Here is an 18,901-nt window from a genome sequence, read left to right on the forward strand (position 1 = left end):
GCTTACAACAATCATGCAACGAGAACATGCTAGCAATTTGTTTAGAAAGCAACCGAGAAATACCGAAAGCCCAGGAGAGGGTTTACAACGCATGGCTTTCGATGGGATCAGTTCACCAGACTTACGGTTGTTCGCAAGGAAAATGCTTTGACTGTTTGTCCATCTAGCCGTCCACTCCATTAAAAACACAACACATGGTGTGTTACAGTTGAATCATGAATCCTGAATTACTGTAGTAAACGTGCAAATTACATGACGCCAAATCAAAACCACTTGCCTCAACATTTTTCACGAAAATGGTGGTGTCTTGGCATAGGAACCATAAAATAAAATAATATGTCAGTGTTTGGTATGCATTTGAACATTTTTGAATGTTCCGTGATATTGCTAACATAAGACTGCTAAAAACATAACTTACAGTAAGATTCATAAAAGTAACTAACTTCTCAGCTGTAAGGTTTCAGAACTTTTTTGGTGCAACATGCGGCATTGCATTAAGTCATGTTTATGACTACCTTACATAGACATTATGACAGAACATTCAAATGAAGTGTTATTACCAAATCCATATATTCACTTGATGTCCTTTTTCAGTTTATTCTTGGATACTAAAATGACACCCACAGATAATGTACAGGTAAGGAGCTCACCCCCGTCAGGTGTCTTGGTTTGCTCCATTGCTTCATTGGGTAACTGGCTGTCTGTTTCCTCCAAAGTTTCAGGTGTAAGTGGTGTGCTGTTGAATGGGTTCTGTCTCTGCTTCAGTACAGTAAGAGGAAAACACAGGTTTGTGTCAGCAATGAAACACCCATGTTGTCCACTTTTGTGTGTGTGTGTGTGTGTGTGTGTGTGTGTGTGTGTGTGTGTGTGTGTGTGTGTGTGTGTGTGTGTGTGTGTGTGTGTGTGTGTGTGTGTGTGTGTGTGTGTGTGTGTGTGTGTGTGTGTGTGTGTGTGTGTGTGTGTGTGTGTGTGCATTACCATATACTTTGTTACTAAATAGTAAATCAATAAAAATGAACATGAATGTGAAATAAAGTGTTACAGTTACTTCAACCAACCTTTGTGGGGGACTGCAAAACTTCTGGCAGATTGTAGCTGTCGTCCCTATGGTGAATACAATTTAAAATGTAGGCATCATTATTCTTAATCTTTTAAAGAATAACATACACTTGATTAAGGCATGGGATAATCGTAATAATGTTTCATGTTTTTAAGTTATCACTCCAGCAATTATGTGGACAATTGGTCGATTATGCCTACAGTCGACCACATGACTGCCACCACATCAGTTAAGTGCAGGTGCATTTTCATTTGCTCTGCAAGCTTTGCATGCATTGCATGTATCAACAATGACAAAAAACTCACATTTTCACATCTCAGATATTTTCACTGTAGGTGGCTGACTGCAGTCCAGTTGTTTTCCTTGGTTTTAGAGTGTAATGGTACCACTCATTCACACAACATACATTCCTCAACAATGTATGAATGAGAAGTACCATGACTGTGGAAACCAAGGAAAACAAGAGCATGTGAGTTCTAACCATAGAAGCAGATTACTAAATGTCTACTTACTGTAATGCCTGAATGACTCCTTCTTTAGCAATCATGCCCATATGATCAGGGCTAATGCTTGATCCCATTTAAAGTATGTGACAGCCTTACTAAACAGGGGCTGAGATTCAAGTTAGCTTACTTCTTTGATGGTGAAGACAAGACATGCAGTGACCCAGTTACTTTCCCCACATTTTATTAGGTTACAGCCTTATTCTAAAATTGATTAAATTGTTTTTTTCCCCCTCAATCTATCTACATTTTAGCAAATTTATAAAAAATAAAAAACTGAAATATTACATTTACATAAGTATTCAGACCCTTTACTCAGTACTTTGTTGAAGCCTCGAGTCTTCTTGGGTATGACGCTACAAGCTTGGCACACCTGTATTTGGGGAGTTTCTCCCATTCTTCTCTGCAGATCCTCCCAAGCTGTCAGGTTGGATGGGGAGCATTGTTACACAGCTATTTTCAGGTCTCTCTAGAAATGTTCGGTTGGTTTCAAGTCCGGGCTCTGGCTGGGCCACTCAAGGACATTCGGAGACTCCTGCGTTGTCTTGGCTGTGTGCTTAGGGTCGTTGTCCTGTTGGAAGGTTAACCTTCGCCCCAGTCCTGAGCTCCCTGGAGCAGGTTTTCATCAAGGATCTCTCTGTACTTTGCTCCGTTCATCTTTCCCTTGATCCCGACTAGTCTCCCAGTCCCTGCTGCTGAAAAACACCCCCACAGCATGATGCTGCCACCGCCATGTTTCACCGTAGAGATGGTGCCAGGTTTCCTCCAGACGTGATGCTTGGCATTCAGCCCAAAAAGTTCAATCTTGGTTTCATCAGACCAGAGAATCTTGTTTCTCATGGTCTGAGAGTTTTCAGCTGCCTTTTGGTAAACTCCAAGCGGGCTGTCATGTGCCATTTACTGAGGAGTGGATCCGTCTGGCCACTTTACCATAAAGGCCTGATTGGTGGAGTGCTGCAGAGATGGTTGTCCTTCTGGAAGCTCCTCCCATCTCCACAGAGGAACTCTAGAGCTCTGTCAGAGTGACCATCTCGTTCTTGGTCACTTCCCTGACCAAGGCCCTTTTCCCCCGATTGCTCAGTTTGGCCGGGCGGCCAGCTCTAGGAAGAGTCTTGGTAGTTCCAAACTTCTTCCATTTAAAGCTGTAGAAGTTTTTTGGTACCCTTCCCCAGATCTGTGCCTCGAAAATCCTGTCTCGGAGCTCTATGGACAATTCCTTCGACCTCATGGCTTGGTTTTTGCTCTGACAGGCACTGTCAACTGTGGGACATTATATAGACAGGTTTGTGCCTTTCCAAATCATGTCCAATCAATTGAATTTACCCCAGGTGGACTCCAATCAAGTTGTAGAAACATCTCAAGGATGATCAATGGAAACAGGATGCAACTGAGCTCAATTTTCGATTTTCATAGCAAAGGGTCTGAATACTTATGTAAATAAGGTATTTCTGTTTTTTATTTGTGATAAATTTACAAACATTTTGAAAACTCTGTTTTTGCTTTGTCATTATGGGGTGTTGTGTGTAGATTGCTGACGATAATTTTTTTTAAAATCCATTTTAGAATAAGGCTGTAACGTAACAAAATTAGGAAAAAGTCAAGGGGTCTGAATACTTTCTGAAGACAGGAAGAGCGATATCTCACAAACTGCTCTCATTTCTTATATTTGTCTGTTTGTTACCTGTTTAAAATGCAATAATTAAGAATCTCTCTATGGCATTGCACTACTTAGCACAAGTTGGTAAATAATGCAAAGCAACAAAACTTTGAGTGGCTGGGAGAGGGAGAGGAGTACGTATGCGTGGTGGAAGAAGACTGAGAGGAAGATCAAGAGCTGTAGCCTCAGATGAGATTAGGGCTACTATAATTGATCATGTATTAAATCATGGTCTATCAATGAGAGAGGCTGGTCTGAGAGTGCAGCCAAATTGGCAACGCTCAACAGTGGTATATATTGCGAGAAATCAAAACAACAGGTAAGATGTGCATTCTGCAAGGGCATCTGACTGAACTGCACATTACAGAAGTAAATTGAGCAAAGCCTCCAAACCCACTTGTGTGTAATTGTTTTTGTATTTCTGATTTGGATCCAAAGGTTACCTCCCACAGGTGGGAGAGGTAGGATTTTCACTGCTGTGCAGGAAACTACAATCGTTGATACGGTCATCAGAAACAATGGCATAAAACTCACAGAGATTCGGGACAGAGTGTTGGCAGACAACATTACATTTGAAAATATTCACAATGTAAGCATAACAACTATTTCTAGAGTCATGTTTTACACTGTCCCCTTTGAGAGGAACTCTGAAAGACTCAAGCAACTCAGGAACCAATATGTCCAGGTAAGATGACTATAAAATATAGAACTGGTTTTGAACAAAACCAAACAGGGCAAAGGCACACAATGGCATGTTTTAAGGTATAATGTAAACTACCGTAATAGCCTAACTCTTATGTTGCCTTGTGGATTTATTTTAGAGAGTCATGGAGATTGAAGCCAGGCAAACACCCCACATATTCATCTTTGTGGATGAGACTGGTTTCAACTTGGCCAAAACACGGCGGCGAGGAAGGAATGTGATTGGGAAAAGAGCCACAGTGGTTGTCTCGGGCCAGAAGGGTGCCAACATCACAATGTGTGCAGCAATATCCTCTAATGGATTGCTGTTACACAAACCGCTAATTGGGCCATGCAACACCGAGCATCTCATTTCATTCTTGGATAACCTCTATGGAAGGGTTGTGCCAAGAGAGGAAAGGGTTGCAATGAGGCGAAATCGGCCAACATTTGTAATTGTATGGGACAATGTGGCATTTCACTACTCCCGTGCAGTCACAGAGTGGTTTGCAGCCCATCCCAGGATGGTGTCGCTTATCCTCCCACCTTACTCTCCATTCCTCAACCCCATTGAGGAATTATTTTCCTCGTGGAGGTGGAAGGTTTATGACCACCATCCACATGATCAAATGTCCCTGGACGAAATGAATGCTGGATGCCTGGACATATCTGCAGAAGATTGCCAGGGATGGACCAGGCATGCCAAAATATTATTTCCTATGTGTATTTCCCAAGATGACATAAGATGTGATGTGGATGAGAACCTGTGGCCAAATGCAGAAGACAGGGTTGACTAGCATTGCTACTGTATCTGTATCGGTAGATGGTGAATATACAAATTATTGTATTTTGGAATCACTCAAGGCCAAAAAATTACATAAAACATATTGAAGCATATTGCATCATGTCTGATTCATTCCTGTAACATATACTGCAGTGAATTCTAAACAGTAGAGAGGTGTCATTCTTGTTTTGTAAAGAAATGTTACAAAAGAGAACATTGTGTAATGCTACCTGTTGTTAGTATTTTTTAGGTCATTGTTTAATGAGTGACAAAGTGTGCTTGTTGGGTGACAACCTTTGCTAGTGTTGTGGAAGAATGAGTTGATTTGAGACATGTATGAAGTGTTTGGTAGTTTTACTACATTTTGGATGTCAAATTAACTACTGTGCCAAGCTGAAAGTTGGTTAGGAGAACTGTGCGAAGAGTTTTGAAAAAGTGACCTAAGTATTGAGAAATGGGTCCTAGCGATTGTAAAAAAAAAAAAACTCTAAGAAGAAAGTGGAAAGCAGCATCATTCTTGTTTCAAACAATCTGTTGACTGCATTTGATCTAACAGAACAGCATGCAAACGTATGTATCTAACTTTGAATCTAACATCGAGGAGAAGGAACTGCGCCGCTTGCGTGACAGGGGGCGAGGCTTTGTGTGTCGGAAGCAGCCGCAGCAGGAGAAAGGGAGAGAGATGACAAACAGAGTAAACTATAAAAATGGACATTACACGCAGCCCTAAAAACAACCATAGTTTCTAAAAACATGAACACAATGGCAGGGGTGTAAAGTACTTAAGTAAAAATACTTGAATTGACTACTTAAGTATTTTTTGAGGGTATCTGTACTTTACTTTACTATTTATATTTTTGACAACTTTTACTTTTACTTTACTACATTCCTAAAGAAAAGTATGTACTTTTTACTCCATACATTTGCCCTGACACCCAAAAGTACTTGTTACATTTTGAATGCTTAGCAGGACAGGAAAATATTCTAATTCACACACTTATCAAGAGAACATCCCTGGTCATCCCTACTGCCTCTGATCTGGCGGACTCACTAAACACATGCTTCATTTGTAAATGATGTCTGAGTGTTGTAGCGTGCCTTTGGCTATCCGTAAATTTGAAAAACAAGAAAATGTTGCCGTCTAGTTTGCTTAATATAAGGAATTTGAAGTTATTTTCCATTTACTTTTGATACTTAAGTATATTTAAAACCAAATACTTTTAGACTTTTACTCAAGTAGGTTTTCTACTGGGTGACTTTCACTTTTACTTGAGTCATTTTCTAGGTATCTTTTACTCAAGTATGACAATTTTTCCACCACTGCACAATGGGTCCATATCATGGAACTCTCACCTGTAGTAGTTCTTGTGCTGTGCCGGTGGCTCCTCTAAAAGGCCCGAGAGTTCTGGAGGAACATACACATCCTGGTTCTCACTGTTCATGAAGCTGGGCCTCTCTGCCCACATCTGGGAGAGCTCCACTACAACACAGAACAAATGGGATGCAGGACTCAGTAAAACCACTGACAAACCAGATGAAGACACATACTGTATGTCTGTGTCACGGGTGGGATCTAAACCCCAATCTACTGTTCGGGAAAACAACCATTAAGCCAAGAGGAAATTAACTTTTGGGCCAAGGGTGACATTGATTTTGAAGTTGCAGGCAGGGCTACCTCAGTCCAACTCACCTCCGCTCTATTTGTCACAATACATCTAACAGCCATCCCTCTCATGAAGTGAAGGATGGAATGAGCCTTCCTATTGGACAAACTTAGGTGCAACACCCTCTATGTCTACTGAACGTCAACCAGCTATAGAAAATAGAAAAATTCATGCTATTCCAGAGAGCAAAACTGCCTGCACATGACAGAGGGGTACATGAAGAGTAAAGTGCATTATTTAATTATCCTGTTGTGTTCTTGTTTCAGAGTCAACTGTTCATATCAAGGTTCACCAATGTAATATCCACCAAACAATATTTCAACAAATGAAATGCTAGAGTTACTGTACATTTTAAGGGAATTTGTGAGCAATTTCTGCAATGCAGCATTTAGACATACAAATCCGTAATGGTCTCTGCAAGAGTCAAGGACTGTCTAAAGTTGCAGCTTGACACGGCTATAACTCACATATGGTCACAGGTTTCCTCCGACTTATGGATGCTCTGATGATGTCAGAACCATGGATCCTGTCTCTATGACGCCTTGACTTTGTCTCATAGAACCACTCTCCAGTCAGGTACTTCAGCTTGCCCTTGTCACATTCTTGCTTTTGTAGATTCCTAAGTGTAGAGAGGGTAAACGTTCAAAATATGGACACTTAACAATGGAAAACCAGAAATGAAGACCAGGCAGAGGCAATACAATAAGTTGATGGCAGCTTATGTCAGGACCTGGAAAACCTTATTGAGTTTCCTGCTAGCAGGGGCATTTACAGTAACATAAGCATATGTGCTCGTTTTTTTTAATGAAGATGCATGCTGTTGGTTATGAATCTGTGATGTAATCCTTGTTATGAGTCCCATGTATTACAGTTGTTTCACATGATTTCAACAACACCTTGTCAACATTTCTTATGAACAAAACACAGTGCAATCAAGCACACGTTTGAATTAATGTTGTCTAAGTGCGTGTGTGTGAGAGAGAGAGAGAGAGAGAGAGAGAGAGAGTGTATGTAATACTCAAACCATTTATATGTTGAATTAATTAAGAAAAAGTAGTAGAAGGTACACAGAGTAAGTTTTTAAATACAAAATCATTAGAAGGTACACCCAGTACATTTTTTTAAATACAAAAGCAGTAGAAGGTACACCCAGTACGTTTTTTAAAATACAAAAGCAGTAGAAGGTACACCCAGTACGTTTTTTAAAATACAAAAGCAGTAGAAGGTACACCCAGTACGTTTTTTAAAATACAAAAGCAGTAGAAGGTACACCCAGTACGTTTTTTAAAATACAAAAGCAGTAGAAGGTACACCCAGTACGTTTTTTAAAATACAAAAGCAGTAGAAGGTACACCCAGTACGTTTTTTTAAATACAAAAGCAGTAGAAGGTACACCCAGTAAGTTTTTAAATACAAAAGCAGTAGAAGGTCCACCCAATAAGTTTTTAAATATAAAAGCAGTAGAAGGTACACCCAGTAAGTTTTTAAATATAAAAGCAGTAGAAGGTACACCCAGTAAGTTTTTAAATATAAAAGCAGTAGAAGGTACACCCAGTAAGTTTTTAATATAAAAGCAGTAGAAGGTACACCCAGTAAGTTTTTTAATATAAAAGCAGTAGAAGGTACACCCAGTACGTTTTTAATATAAAAGTAGTAGAAGGTACACCCAGTAAGTTTTTAATATAAAAGCAGTAGAAGGTACACCCAGTAAGTTTTTAAATATAAAAGTAGTAGAAGGTACACCCAGTACGTTTTTAATATAAAAGCAGTAGAAGGTACACCCAGTACGTTTTTAATATAAAAGCAGTAGAAGGTACACCCAGTAAGTTTTTAAATATAAAAGCAGTAGAAGGTACACCCAGTACATTTTTAAATATAAAAGCAGTAGAAGGTACACCCAGTACGTTTTTAAATATAAAAGCAGTAGAAGGTACACCCAGTAAGTTTTTAAATATAAAAGCAGTAGAAGGTACACCCAGTAAGTTTTTAAATATAAAAGCAGTAGAAGGTACACCCAGTACGTTTTTAATATAAAATCAGTAGAAGGTACACCCAGTAAGTTTTTAAATATAAAAGCAGTAGAAGGTACACCCAGTAAGTTTTAAATATAAAAGCAGTAGAAGGTACACCCAGTACGTTTTTAAATATAAAAGCAGTAGAAGGTACACCCAGTACGTTTTTAAATATAAAAGCAGTAGAAGGTACACCCAGTACGTTTTTAAATATAAAAGCAGTAGAAGGTACACCCAGTACGTTTTTTAATACAAAAGCAGTTTGAATTCCATCACAACCTTGTGTTTTTATTGTTTATGAGGCTCTTCACATATCTCAGCAGTATGTTTTTTATTTTAAAATGCCTTTGTAGTCAACCCAAACCAATGTTTTTATTATTAAACAAATTAGGATAAAAATAATAAGGAAACAGGCATATCTATTAAATACATGCTCCAGAACTTTGGTGACTAATAAGTCTTTTTTAAGCTGGATGTATCAATGTGTAGTTCAAACGTGCATAATCTATGAGCACAATTACTGTCTTACCTCAATTAGCCACGTTATCCCTAGTTTGAAAGCAACTGTTTTTCTGCATGCTGTTCTGCACCCTTTTCCCTTATATTTTTCCCCACATGGGCCAGCCCCCTAGCAATTTGAGTTCTAGCCAATGAGCTACAGCGCCTCACCATTTGAGTGACAGCTAGCAAGACGTACACACAGTAGAGTGAGTGAGAGAGAGAGCAATGACGTGGTGCACATATCTGCACATATGTGAGGTAGTACGCAATTTTTGGGGACCACTTTTGGGGACTACTTTCAGAACTACAGAACTACTGGCTAAAAAAGTATACAAAAGTACCGGAGAATCTCTTTAATATCTTGGAGTTTCCCCACACTGCTATAATACTTTTCTTTAACCCTACCACTGTATTCCAGGGCGTGTCCTCAGGGCATGTGCTTACCATCTGGCAAGCATCTTCACAGACATTTTCAACCTCCTTGTCCCAGTCTGTAATCGCCACATTTTTGAAGCTGACTACCATCATTCCTGTTCCCAAAAACTCTAAGGCTTCATGCCACAATGACTACCACCCTGTAGCACTCACATCTGTAATAATGAAGTGATGACTACCGCCCTGTAGCACTCACATCTGTAATAATGAAGTGATGACTACCGCCCTGTAGCACTCACATCTGTAATAATGAAGTGCTTTGAAAGGCTGGCACACATCAACTCTATCATCTCAGACACTCTGGACCCAATCTAATTTGCACACAGCCCTGACAGATCCACAGACAACGCAATCTCAACTCTAAGGCATCCTGTGAACTCACTTCACACGCTGTTCCTCAGCCCTCTTCAGATCTGTGTCCCTCTTTAATACGGACAGGATCATCTCCTGCTCCTCCTCCGTCAGGTAACTCAGGTCAATCATGGTGCCGAGCCCACCCTGCAGGTCTTATCTCTTCTCAGAAAACAAAATGGTTGCCAACTCCACTCAAAGCCACTGTTCAGGGTGAGTCTGTGATGGTGATGGTTCTCCCTAGTTTGGGTCAGTGGCTTGGTGGAGAATCCAGGTATAGTTATGGATATGGGTTATTGGAATTCCAGCAGCCCCTGGTACAGAGGTCCTTGAAGTCAACGTGTGGGTTAGTGAAGGTGGGTTACGTGCTAAAGTCCAGGCGTCAGTTGAGTTTCCAAAGGCTCATATTCAGTGGGTAGATGGCTGGGTGAGGGGAGCAGGTAGGTGTTTGGGAGACCTCTGTCTCAATCTCAGTATTACTGATGAACTTTTTGCACTCTCCTTGCTGAAGGGGAATGTATTGCCAGGTTTGTATGGACGCGGTAGGGTTAGCTTGGTGCAGCTGCTCGTATATATGTGGTGGTGGTCTGTCAGGGATCCATCATTAGCACCTGCAAAACACAGCAAAACACAATATAAGAGTCTAATTTAAAAAATCTATATTAATAATACTTATTTTAGACTGACAGTAAAACATACAGACCTGCATCTTCTTACATATTCTCTAAACACTTTCATGATCTTTTGTTGAATTTTTTTTCTCCCTTTAATAGCTTTTTATTCCAGAGCCTTTTCATCAAGTATTCAAATGTAATCATTTCCCATGATTGGGGTAACAGGCAAGATGCCATTTTCTCATATCAACCTCACAAGTCAGAGTGAGGCGTTGTGATTATAGGAGACATGTGATACGGTATTGTCAGCTGACTGAAAGAATGTACCGTTTGAACACTCTTAAAAACATTTTGAGTGGATTCCCTTAGAGAAAGCCGTAGTTGTCCTAAAATTGAATTAAGCTTAACTCAAATTAGGCACCAGTTTAGGACTTGTATCCATATGGAAAGGCCATTATATTTTCCTACAATCAGTTTTTGTTTCAGTTGCGGTTTAAGTTATAGTATGAGTAAATGGTTCAAATGACGAAGAATTAACTTGTTTAGGTGAACTTCGAACTGGAGCTGATGTATGATGAGACAGTGAGACAGTGGAATGGTGCTGTAATGGATAGCTGCCGTTTTACGGAGAATCCTCGATGAAAGGTGAGTATTGGTGAGGACACTCTTCTGTTCGCCTACTAACAAATTGACATCTCCTTGACCACTTGACCACTTATCGGTTTCTGGGTCACGGAGGAGAGAGGACGGAGGAGAGAGCACAACATTACTGAACGTCGTCACTTCCTTTTGAACGCGGAACGAGGGAGAACTTGGTTTGTTGTTTTGGAAAGTTTTGAAAGTCTCTGAAAAAGTGATCTATTGAAAAAGTTTTGTTACTAGCTAGCTACTTTTTGAGTTTGGATCCCGCAATGGGGTTGGCATCCGTTGCTGGGACTGCTGCTAGGGATCCTGCCGACCAAGGGTCTGATGAGCTGCTTGGTGTAGCAGCTAGCCTAGCTGCCACTGTTAGCTGCCTATCAAGCTAGCAATGTTTCCATGAGGGCTAGAACGCATACCACGATGCGGTTAGACCTTGTGGCTGGAACCGAGCATTGTGTTGGGCTTGTGACTGTCTAGATCCAGGCTATTTGTTTCTATTTCCATTATCACTGTGACCTGCTCTGTCCGGAACTGCGAGGACTAACAGCGTAGCCTACGTTGCTACCATGACAAAGACCAAAGCCGGTGGGAGTACTGTTGAAGAAGTGGTTTCTCTCTATCACAGGTGAAGGATCTTTTAAACAAACTAAAAGACTTCTAACAGCAGTTGTTACAAAAACTAGAAAATAGCTTCAAGTTTTGTTCCCAAACACTGGTGGAGTCAACTAATAAAATAATGGACGACCAGACCAGAGAGATCTAGGACCTGAAGAACAGTTTGCAGTTCTCTCAGGGTCAGCTCGATGAGTTTAAACAGGAAAACGGCAAGATGACAGCAATCTGTAAGTCATTGAGAGAGGACATCAGTTCTTTATGTGAATCGGAGCACCATAAAATCCATTATTAAAAAATGGAAAGAACATGGCACCACAACAAACCTGCCAAGAGAGGGCCACCCACCAAAACTCACGGACCAGGCAAGGAGGGAATTAATCAGAGAGGCAACAAAGAGACCAAAGATAACCCTGAAGGAGCTGCAAAGCTCCACAGCAGAGATTGGAGTATCTGTCCATACGACCACTTTAAGCCGTACACTCCACAGAGCTGGACTTTACGGAAGAGTGGCCAGAAAAAAGCCATTGCTTAAAGAATAAAATAAGCAAACACATTTGGTGTTCGCCAAAGGGAATGTGGGAGACTCCCCAAACATATGGAAGAAGGTACTCTGGTCAGATGAGACTAAATTTGAGCTTTTTGGACATCAAGGAAAACGCTATGTCTGGCACAAATCCAACACCTCTCACCACTCCAAGAACATCATCCCCACAGTGAAGCATGGTGGTAGCAGTGTCATGCTGTGGGTATGTTTTTCATCGGCAGGGACTGGGAAACTGGTCAGAATTTAAGGAATGTTGGATGGCGCTAAATACAGGGAAATTCTTGAGAGAAACCTGTTTCAGTCTACCAGAGATTTGAGACTTGGACGGAGGTTCACCTTCCAGCAGGACAATGACCCTAAGCATACTGCTAAAGCAACACTCAAGTGGTTTAAGGGGAAACATTTAAATGTCTTGGAATGGCCTAGTCAAATCCCAGACCTCAATCCAATTGAGAATCTGTGGTATGACTTAAAGACTGCTGTACACCAGTGGAACCCATCCAACTTGAAGGAGCTGGAGCAGTTTTGCCTTGAAGAATGGGCAAAAATCCCAGTGGGTAGATGTGCCAAGCTTATAGAGACATACGCCAAGAGACTTACAGCTGTAATTGCTGCAAAAGGTGGCTCTACAAAGTATTGACTTTGGGGGGGGGGTGAATAGTTATGCACGCTCAAGTTTTCTGTGTTTTGTCTTATTTCTTGTTTGTTTCACAATAAAAAATATTTTGCATCCTAAAAGTGGTAGGCATGTTGTGTAAATCAAATGATACAAACCCCCCAAAATCTATTTTAATTCCAGGTTGTAAGGCAACAAAATAGGAAAAATGCCAAGGGGGTGAATACTTTCGGAAGCCACTGTATTTCTCTCTTTGAGACAACTACCCAGGAAATGGCTGAAACTAAGCCATATTAACATATGTAGCCTTAGAAATAAGATTAATGAAATCAATAACTTGCTAACATCAGATAATATTAATATTTTAGCCATTTCTGATATAAATTGTCACGAATACTACCGAAGGTGACTCCCCTTCCCGTTCGGGTGGCGCTCGGCGGTCGTCGTCGCCGGTCTACTAGCTGCCACCGATCCCTTTTTCCTTTTCGTTTATGTATGTCTAATTGGTTTCACCTGTTTCTTGTTGGGGTTTTGGGAGGAGTACTATTTAGGTTAGTTTCGCCCGCTAGTGTTTGTGCGGGCTTATTTCGTGTGTTCATGTTACGTTCGGGTGTGGATTATTTGTTGGTGGGTTTTCGCTGTCCAGTTCATATTTTAAACAGTGGTCTGTGGGTTGTGTTTTACGCCTGTGTTTTGGCGTCACCCCTTTGTACCTGTTCCTGTGTTCTATGGACATTAAAGCGTTTTGTTCCCGTAAACCTTTTGCTCTCTCTGCGCCTGACTCTACACCCATCATTCACCTGACGTTACAGAAGCCCGCACACCAGATGGAGTCAGCAGGAGCAGCGACCACCCCTCTCCCCACGATGGAGGAGAGAGTCCTACATCATACGTCCATCCTACATCGCATTGGTTCGGCAATGGATCAGATGATGGAGAGGATGGATCGTTGGGAGAGGAGTGGTCTCCCTACTACCCCACCTACCCTCCCACCATCAACATTACCATCTCCTCCAGCGGGAGCCGGTGCCAGCGTCCTGCGCATCACGCCTCCGAGGGAGTACGATGGAGCAGCGGCCGGGTGCCAGGGATTTCTACTTCAACTTGATCTCTACCTGGCCACCATTCGGCCTGCTCCCTCGGATGAGGAGAGCGTGAGTGTCCTCGTTTCCTGCCTGTCGGGTAGGGCCCTGGAGTGGGCCAACGCCGTATGGAATGGACCCGACTCAGCGAGGGGTCACTACCTGGAGTTCACCCGCCGCTTCCGGGCTGTATTTGATCATCCCCCGGATGGCCGAGCGGTGGGTGAGAGGTTGTTCCATCTCCGGCAGGGGACGAGGAGCGCGCAGGATTTTGCGCTGGATTTCCGTACTTTGGCTGCTGGAGCAGGGTGGAACGACAGGGCCCTGATAGACCACTACAGGTGTAGCCTAAGGGAGGACGTCCGCAGAGAGCTGGCTTGTCGGGACGCTACACTCAGCTTGGATGAGCTAATCGACATGTCTATCCGGCTAGACCATCTGCTGGCTGCTCGCGGACGTTCTGAGAGGGTCCTGTCAGTTCCACCTCCTGCCCCCCCCGCTCCCATTCCTATGGAGCTAGGAGGGGCTGCGTCTAGGGAGACCGGAGGAGGAGGCTCCTCCTGTACCCATTGTGGCCGGAGAGGGCACACTTCCGGTCGGTGCTGGAGGAGTCCATCTGGGAGTCGAGAGGGCAGGCAGAACACTCCTCGGTCACCTCAGGTGAGTCAGCACCACACTCTCCCAGAGCTTCCTGTTGGTCACATGTTTTTGTTAATTTGTTTCCTTAAATTTTTCCCCTCTCTCCAGCATAAGGCGCTAGTCGATTCAGGCGCAGCTGGGAACTTTATAGATCGCGGACTCGCTCAGAGGTTGAGGATTCCGTTAGTTCAGGTAGAACCCCCCTTCCCTGTGCACTCCTTAGATAGTCGACCATTAGGGTCAGGGCTGGTCAGGGAGGCCACGATTCCATTGGAGATGATTACGCAGGGGAATCATAAGGAGCGGATTAGTCTGTTCCTTATCGATTCACCTGCGTTCCCGGTGGTGCTGGGGATTCCCTGGCTGGCCATTCACAATCCTAAGATTTCGTGGAGACAGGGAGCTCTCCAGGGGTGGTCTGATGAGTGTTCAGGCAGGTGTGTAGGAGTTTCCATCGGTGCGACAACGGTGGAGAGTCCAGACCAGGTTTCCACTGTGCGCATTCCCGCTGAATATGCCGATTTGGCAATCGCTTTCAGTAAAAAGAGGGCGACCCAATTACCACCCCATCGACAGGGGGATTGCGTGATAAACCTCCAGGTAAACGCTGCACTCCCCAGGAGTCACGTGTATCCGTTGTCCCAAGAGGAGACGTTGGCTATGGAGACATACATCACGGAGGCTCTGGGACAGGGGTACATTCGGCCCTCCATGTCACCCGCCTCCTCGAGTTTCTTTTTTGTGAAGAAAAAGGAGGGTGGTTTACGTCCGTGTATTGATTATCGAGGTCTAAATTCCATCACAGTGGGTTTTAGTTACCCACTACCTCTCATCGCTACGGCGGTGGAATCATTTCACGGGGCGCGATTCTTCACAAAATTGGACCTCAGGAGCGCATATAATCTGGTGCGTATTCGGGAGGGAGATGAGTGGAAAACCGCGTTTAGTACCACATCTGGCCATTATGAGTATCTCGTCATGCCGTACGGGTTGAAGAATGCTCCAGCCATCTTTCAATCCTTTGTTGATGAGATTCTCAGAGACCTGCACGGACAGGGTGTAGTGGTGTATATTGACGACATCTTGATCTACTCCGCTACACGCGCCGAGCATGTGTCTCTGGTGCGCAAGGTTCTTGGGCGACTGCTGGAGCATGACCTGTACGTGAAGGCGGAGAAATGTGAGTTTTCCAAAAGAGCCGTTTCCTTCCTGGGTTATCGCATTTCCACCTCGGGGATGGTAATGGAGGATGACCGCGTAAAAGCCGTGCGTAATTGGCCGACTCCGACCACGGTAAAGGAGGTGCAGCGGTTCTTAGGGTTTGCCAATTACTACCGGAGGTTTATCCGGGGTTTTGGTCAGGTGGCGGCCCCTATTACCTCACTGCTGAAGGGGGGCCCGGTGCGCTTGCAGTGGTCCGCAGAGGCGGAGAGAGCTTTTTGTCGTTTGAAGGCGCTGTTCACCGACGCGCCAGTGTTGGCGCATCCTGACCCCTCTTTGGCGTTCATAGTTGAGGTGGACGCATCCGAGGCTGGGGTCGGGGCTGTGCTCTCCCAGCGCTCGGGTACGCCACCGAAGCTCCGCCCCTGTGCTTTTTTTTCGAAGAAGCTCGGGCCAGCGGAGCGGAATTATGATGTGGGGGACAGGGAGTTGTTGGCCATGGTCAAGGCTCTGAAGGTGTGGAGACACTGGCTTGAGGGGGCTAAGCACCCTTTTCTCATCTGGACCGACCACCAGAATCTGGAGTATATCCGATCAGCTAGGAGACTGAATCCTCGTCAGGCAAGGTGGGCCATGTTCTTTGCCCGTTTTCGTTTTACGATTTCGTATCGACCAGGTTCCCTCAATACTAAGGCCGACGCGCTGTCCCGACTATACGACTCTGATGACCGGTCCATCGATCCTACTCCCATCATTCCGGCAGCTAAGCTGGTGGCACCGGTAGTATGGGAGGTGGACACGGACATCGAGCGGGCACTAAGGGCGGAACCTGCGCCTCCACAGGGCCCGGAGGGTCGTAGGTATGTGCCGCTCGCTGTTCGTGATCAATTGATTCGATGGGCTCATAGTCTACCCTCGTCAGGTCACCCGGGTATTTCAAGGACAGTGCGAAGTCTTCGAGGGAAGTACTGGTGGCCTACCTTGGTGAGAGACGTGCGATTCTATGTCTCCTCCTGTTCGATGTGCGCTCAGAGTAAGGCTCCTAGACATTTGCCACGAGGGAAATTACAACCCCTCCCCGTTCCACAACGGGCGTGGTCCCATCTATCGGTGGATTTCCTTACTGATCTTCCTTTGTCTCAGGGGAACACCACGATCCTGGTCGTTGTGGATCGGTTCTCTAAGTCCTGCCGTCTTATCCCGTTGCCCGGTCTCCCTACGGCCCTGCAGACTGCGGAGGCACTATTTACCCATGTCTTCCGGCACTACGGGGTGCCCGAGGATATCGTTTCTGATCGGGGTCCCCAGTTCACGTCCAGAGTATGGAAGGCGTTTATGGAGCATCTGGGGGTCTCGGTCAGCCTTACCTCGGGGTATCACCCGGAGAGTAATGTGCAGGTGGAGAGAGTGAACCAGGAGGTGGGTAGGTTTCTGCGGTCGTATTGCCAGGACCGGCCAGGGGAGTGGTCAAGATACATCCCCTGGGCAGAGATTGCCCAGAACTCACTCAGCCACTCCTCTACTAACATGTCACCATTTGAGTGTGTGTTGGGGTACCAGCCGGTTCTGGCACCATGGCATCAGAGCCAGACCGAAGCTCCTGCGGTGGAGGAGTGGGTGCAGCGCTCTAAGGAGACCTGGAGAGCCGTCCAGGAGTCTTTGCGTCAGGCGAGTGGACGGCAGAAGAAGAGCGCTGACCGTCACCGCAGTGAGGCCCCCGTGTTTGCACCGGGGGACAGGGTCTGGCTCTCGACCCGAAACCTGCCCCTCCGCCTGCCCTGCCGGAAGCTGGGTCCGCAGTGTGTAGGGCCATTTAAAGTCCTGAGGAGAATAAACGAGGTGTGTTATCGATTGTTACTTCCTTCGTATTATCGTATTAACCCCTCGTTTCATGTGTCTCTCCTCAGGCCGGTGGTAGCTGGTCCCATGCAGGAAGGTGAGGTTCCGGAGGTCCCTCCGCCCCCTCTGGACATAGAGGGGTCCCCGGCGTACACGATAAGGTCCATACTGGACTCCAGACGCCGGGTGAGGGGCCTGCAGTACCTCGTGGACTGGGAGGGATACGGGCCGGAGGAGAGGTGCTGGGTCCCGGTGGGGGATATATTGGATCCAGATCTACTAAGGGAATTCCATCGCCTTCATCCGGATCGCCCTGCACCTCGCCCCCGGGGTCGTCCCCGAGGCCGGTGTCGGCGCGCTGCGGGGGCCGCGCGTCGGGAGGGGGGTACTGTCACGAATACTACCGAAGGTGACTCCCCTTCCCGTTCGGGTGGCGCTCGGCGGTCGTCGTCGCCGGTCTACTAGCTGCCACCGATCCCTTTTTCCTTTTCGTTTATGTATGTCTAATTGGTTTCACCTGTTTCTTGTTGGGGTTTTGGGAGGAGTACTATTTAGGTTAGTTTCGCCCGCTAGTGTTTGTGCGGGCTTATTTCGTGTGTTCATGTTACGTTCGGGTGTGGATTATTTGTTGGTGGGTTTTCGCTGTCCAGTTCATATTTTAAACAGTGGTCTGTGGGTTGTGTTTTACGCCTGTGTTTTGGCGTCACCCCTTTGTACCTGTTCCTGTGTTCTATGGACATTAAAGCGTTTTGTTCCCGTAAACCTTTTGCTCTCTCTGCGCCTGACTCTACACCCATCATTCACCTGACGTTACATAAATACTATGCATGCCAGTCTCTCTTGGCTAAGAGTTGAGGAGAGACTGACTGCATCACTTCTTTTTATAAGAAACATTAATGTGTTGAAAATCTTGTGCTGTGCTAGCTGTTTCACATTCCCTGAGACCAACCAGAAATGTTTCCTTTGACAAATATTCCCAGATTTTCATAAAACAGCCACACGTGGTCTCTTGTTTCTACATCATCAAATTTTTCACAAGTCAAAAGAGTAGGCTATAATCCACTAGGTGTGTGTCTTTTGGTGCAGCGGGAGCAGGCAGGGGTAGTGCAGCCGGAGTGTCGCTCAGCCACCACAATGCTGCTGGTTTAGTAAAGTTAGTTCAAAGCTGAATGTCTTGGAAGATCACATAATGATTCATTAGTATTCTACACAACACAGTCGTGAAGAAGGCACAACAATGCCTCTCCCCCCTCAGGAGGCTGAAAAAATGTGGTATGGGCTCTCAGATCCTCAAAAAGTTAAACAGCTACACCATTGAGAGCATCTTGACTGGCTGCATCACCGCTTGGTATGGCAACTGCTTGGCATCCGACAGCAAGGCGCTACAGAGGGTAGTGCGTACGGCCCAGTACATCACTAGGGCCGTGCTCCCTGCCATCCAGGACCTCTATACCTGGCGGTGTCAGAGGCAGGCCCAATTTTTTTTGTCAAAGACAAAAAC

The 18,901-nt window shown here is 44.9% G+C and overlaps 1 protein-coding gene across 12 annotated transcripts in view; it reads right to left on the reverse strand.

Moving 5' to 3' along the window:
* The window catches only part of sytl2a (synaptotagmin-like 2a), a 42,497-nt gene that overhangs the window by 18,564 nt on the left and 5,032 nt on the right, over positions 1-18,901 (reverse strand). For 9 of the 12 annotated variants that reach the window (XM_071339379.1, XM_071339378.1, XM_071339377.1 and 6 more), the window contains exons 2-6: positions 9,680-10,259; positions 6,817-6,968; positions 6,039-6,165; positions 1,059-1,104; positions 651-759 (exon numbers count right to left, since the gene is read on the reverse strand). In XM_071339379.1, coding sequence (XP_071195480.1) covers positions 651-759; positions 1,059-1,104; positions 6,039-6,165; positions 6,817-6,968; positions 9,680-9,780 — 535 coding nt within the window. In that variant the 5' untranslated portion in view covers positions 9,781-10,259. The other 3 variants (XM_071339376.1, XM_071339382.1, XM_071339388.1) reach the window with 3 other exon arrangements.

The sequence above is a fragment of the Salvelinus alpinus genome, chromosome 13, assembly GCF_045679555.1.
Source record: "Salvelinus alpinus chromosome 13, SLU_Salpinus.1, whole genome shotgun sequence".
NCBI classification, from domain to species: domain Eukaryota; kingdom Metazoa; phylum Chordata; class Actinopteri; order Salmoniformes; family Salmonidae; genus Salvelinus; species Salvelinus alpinus.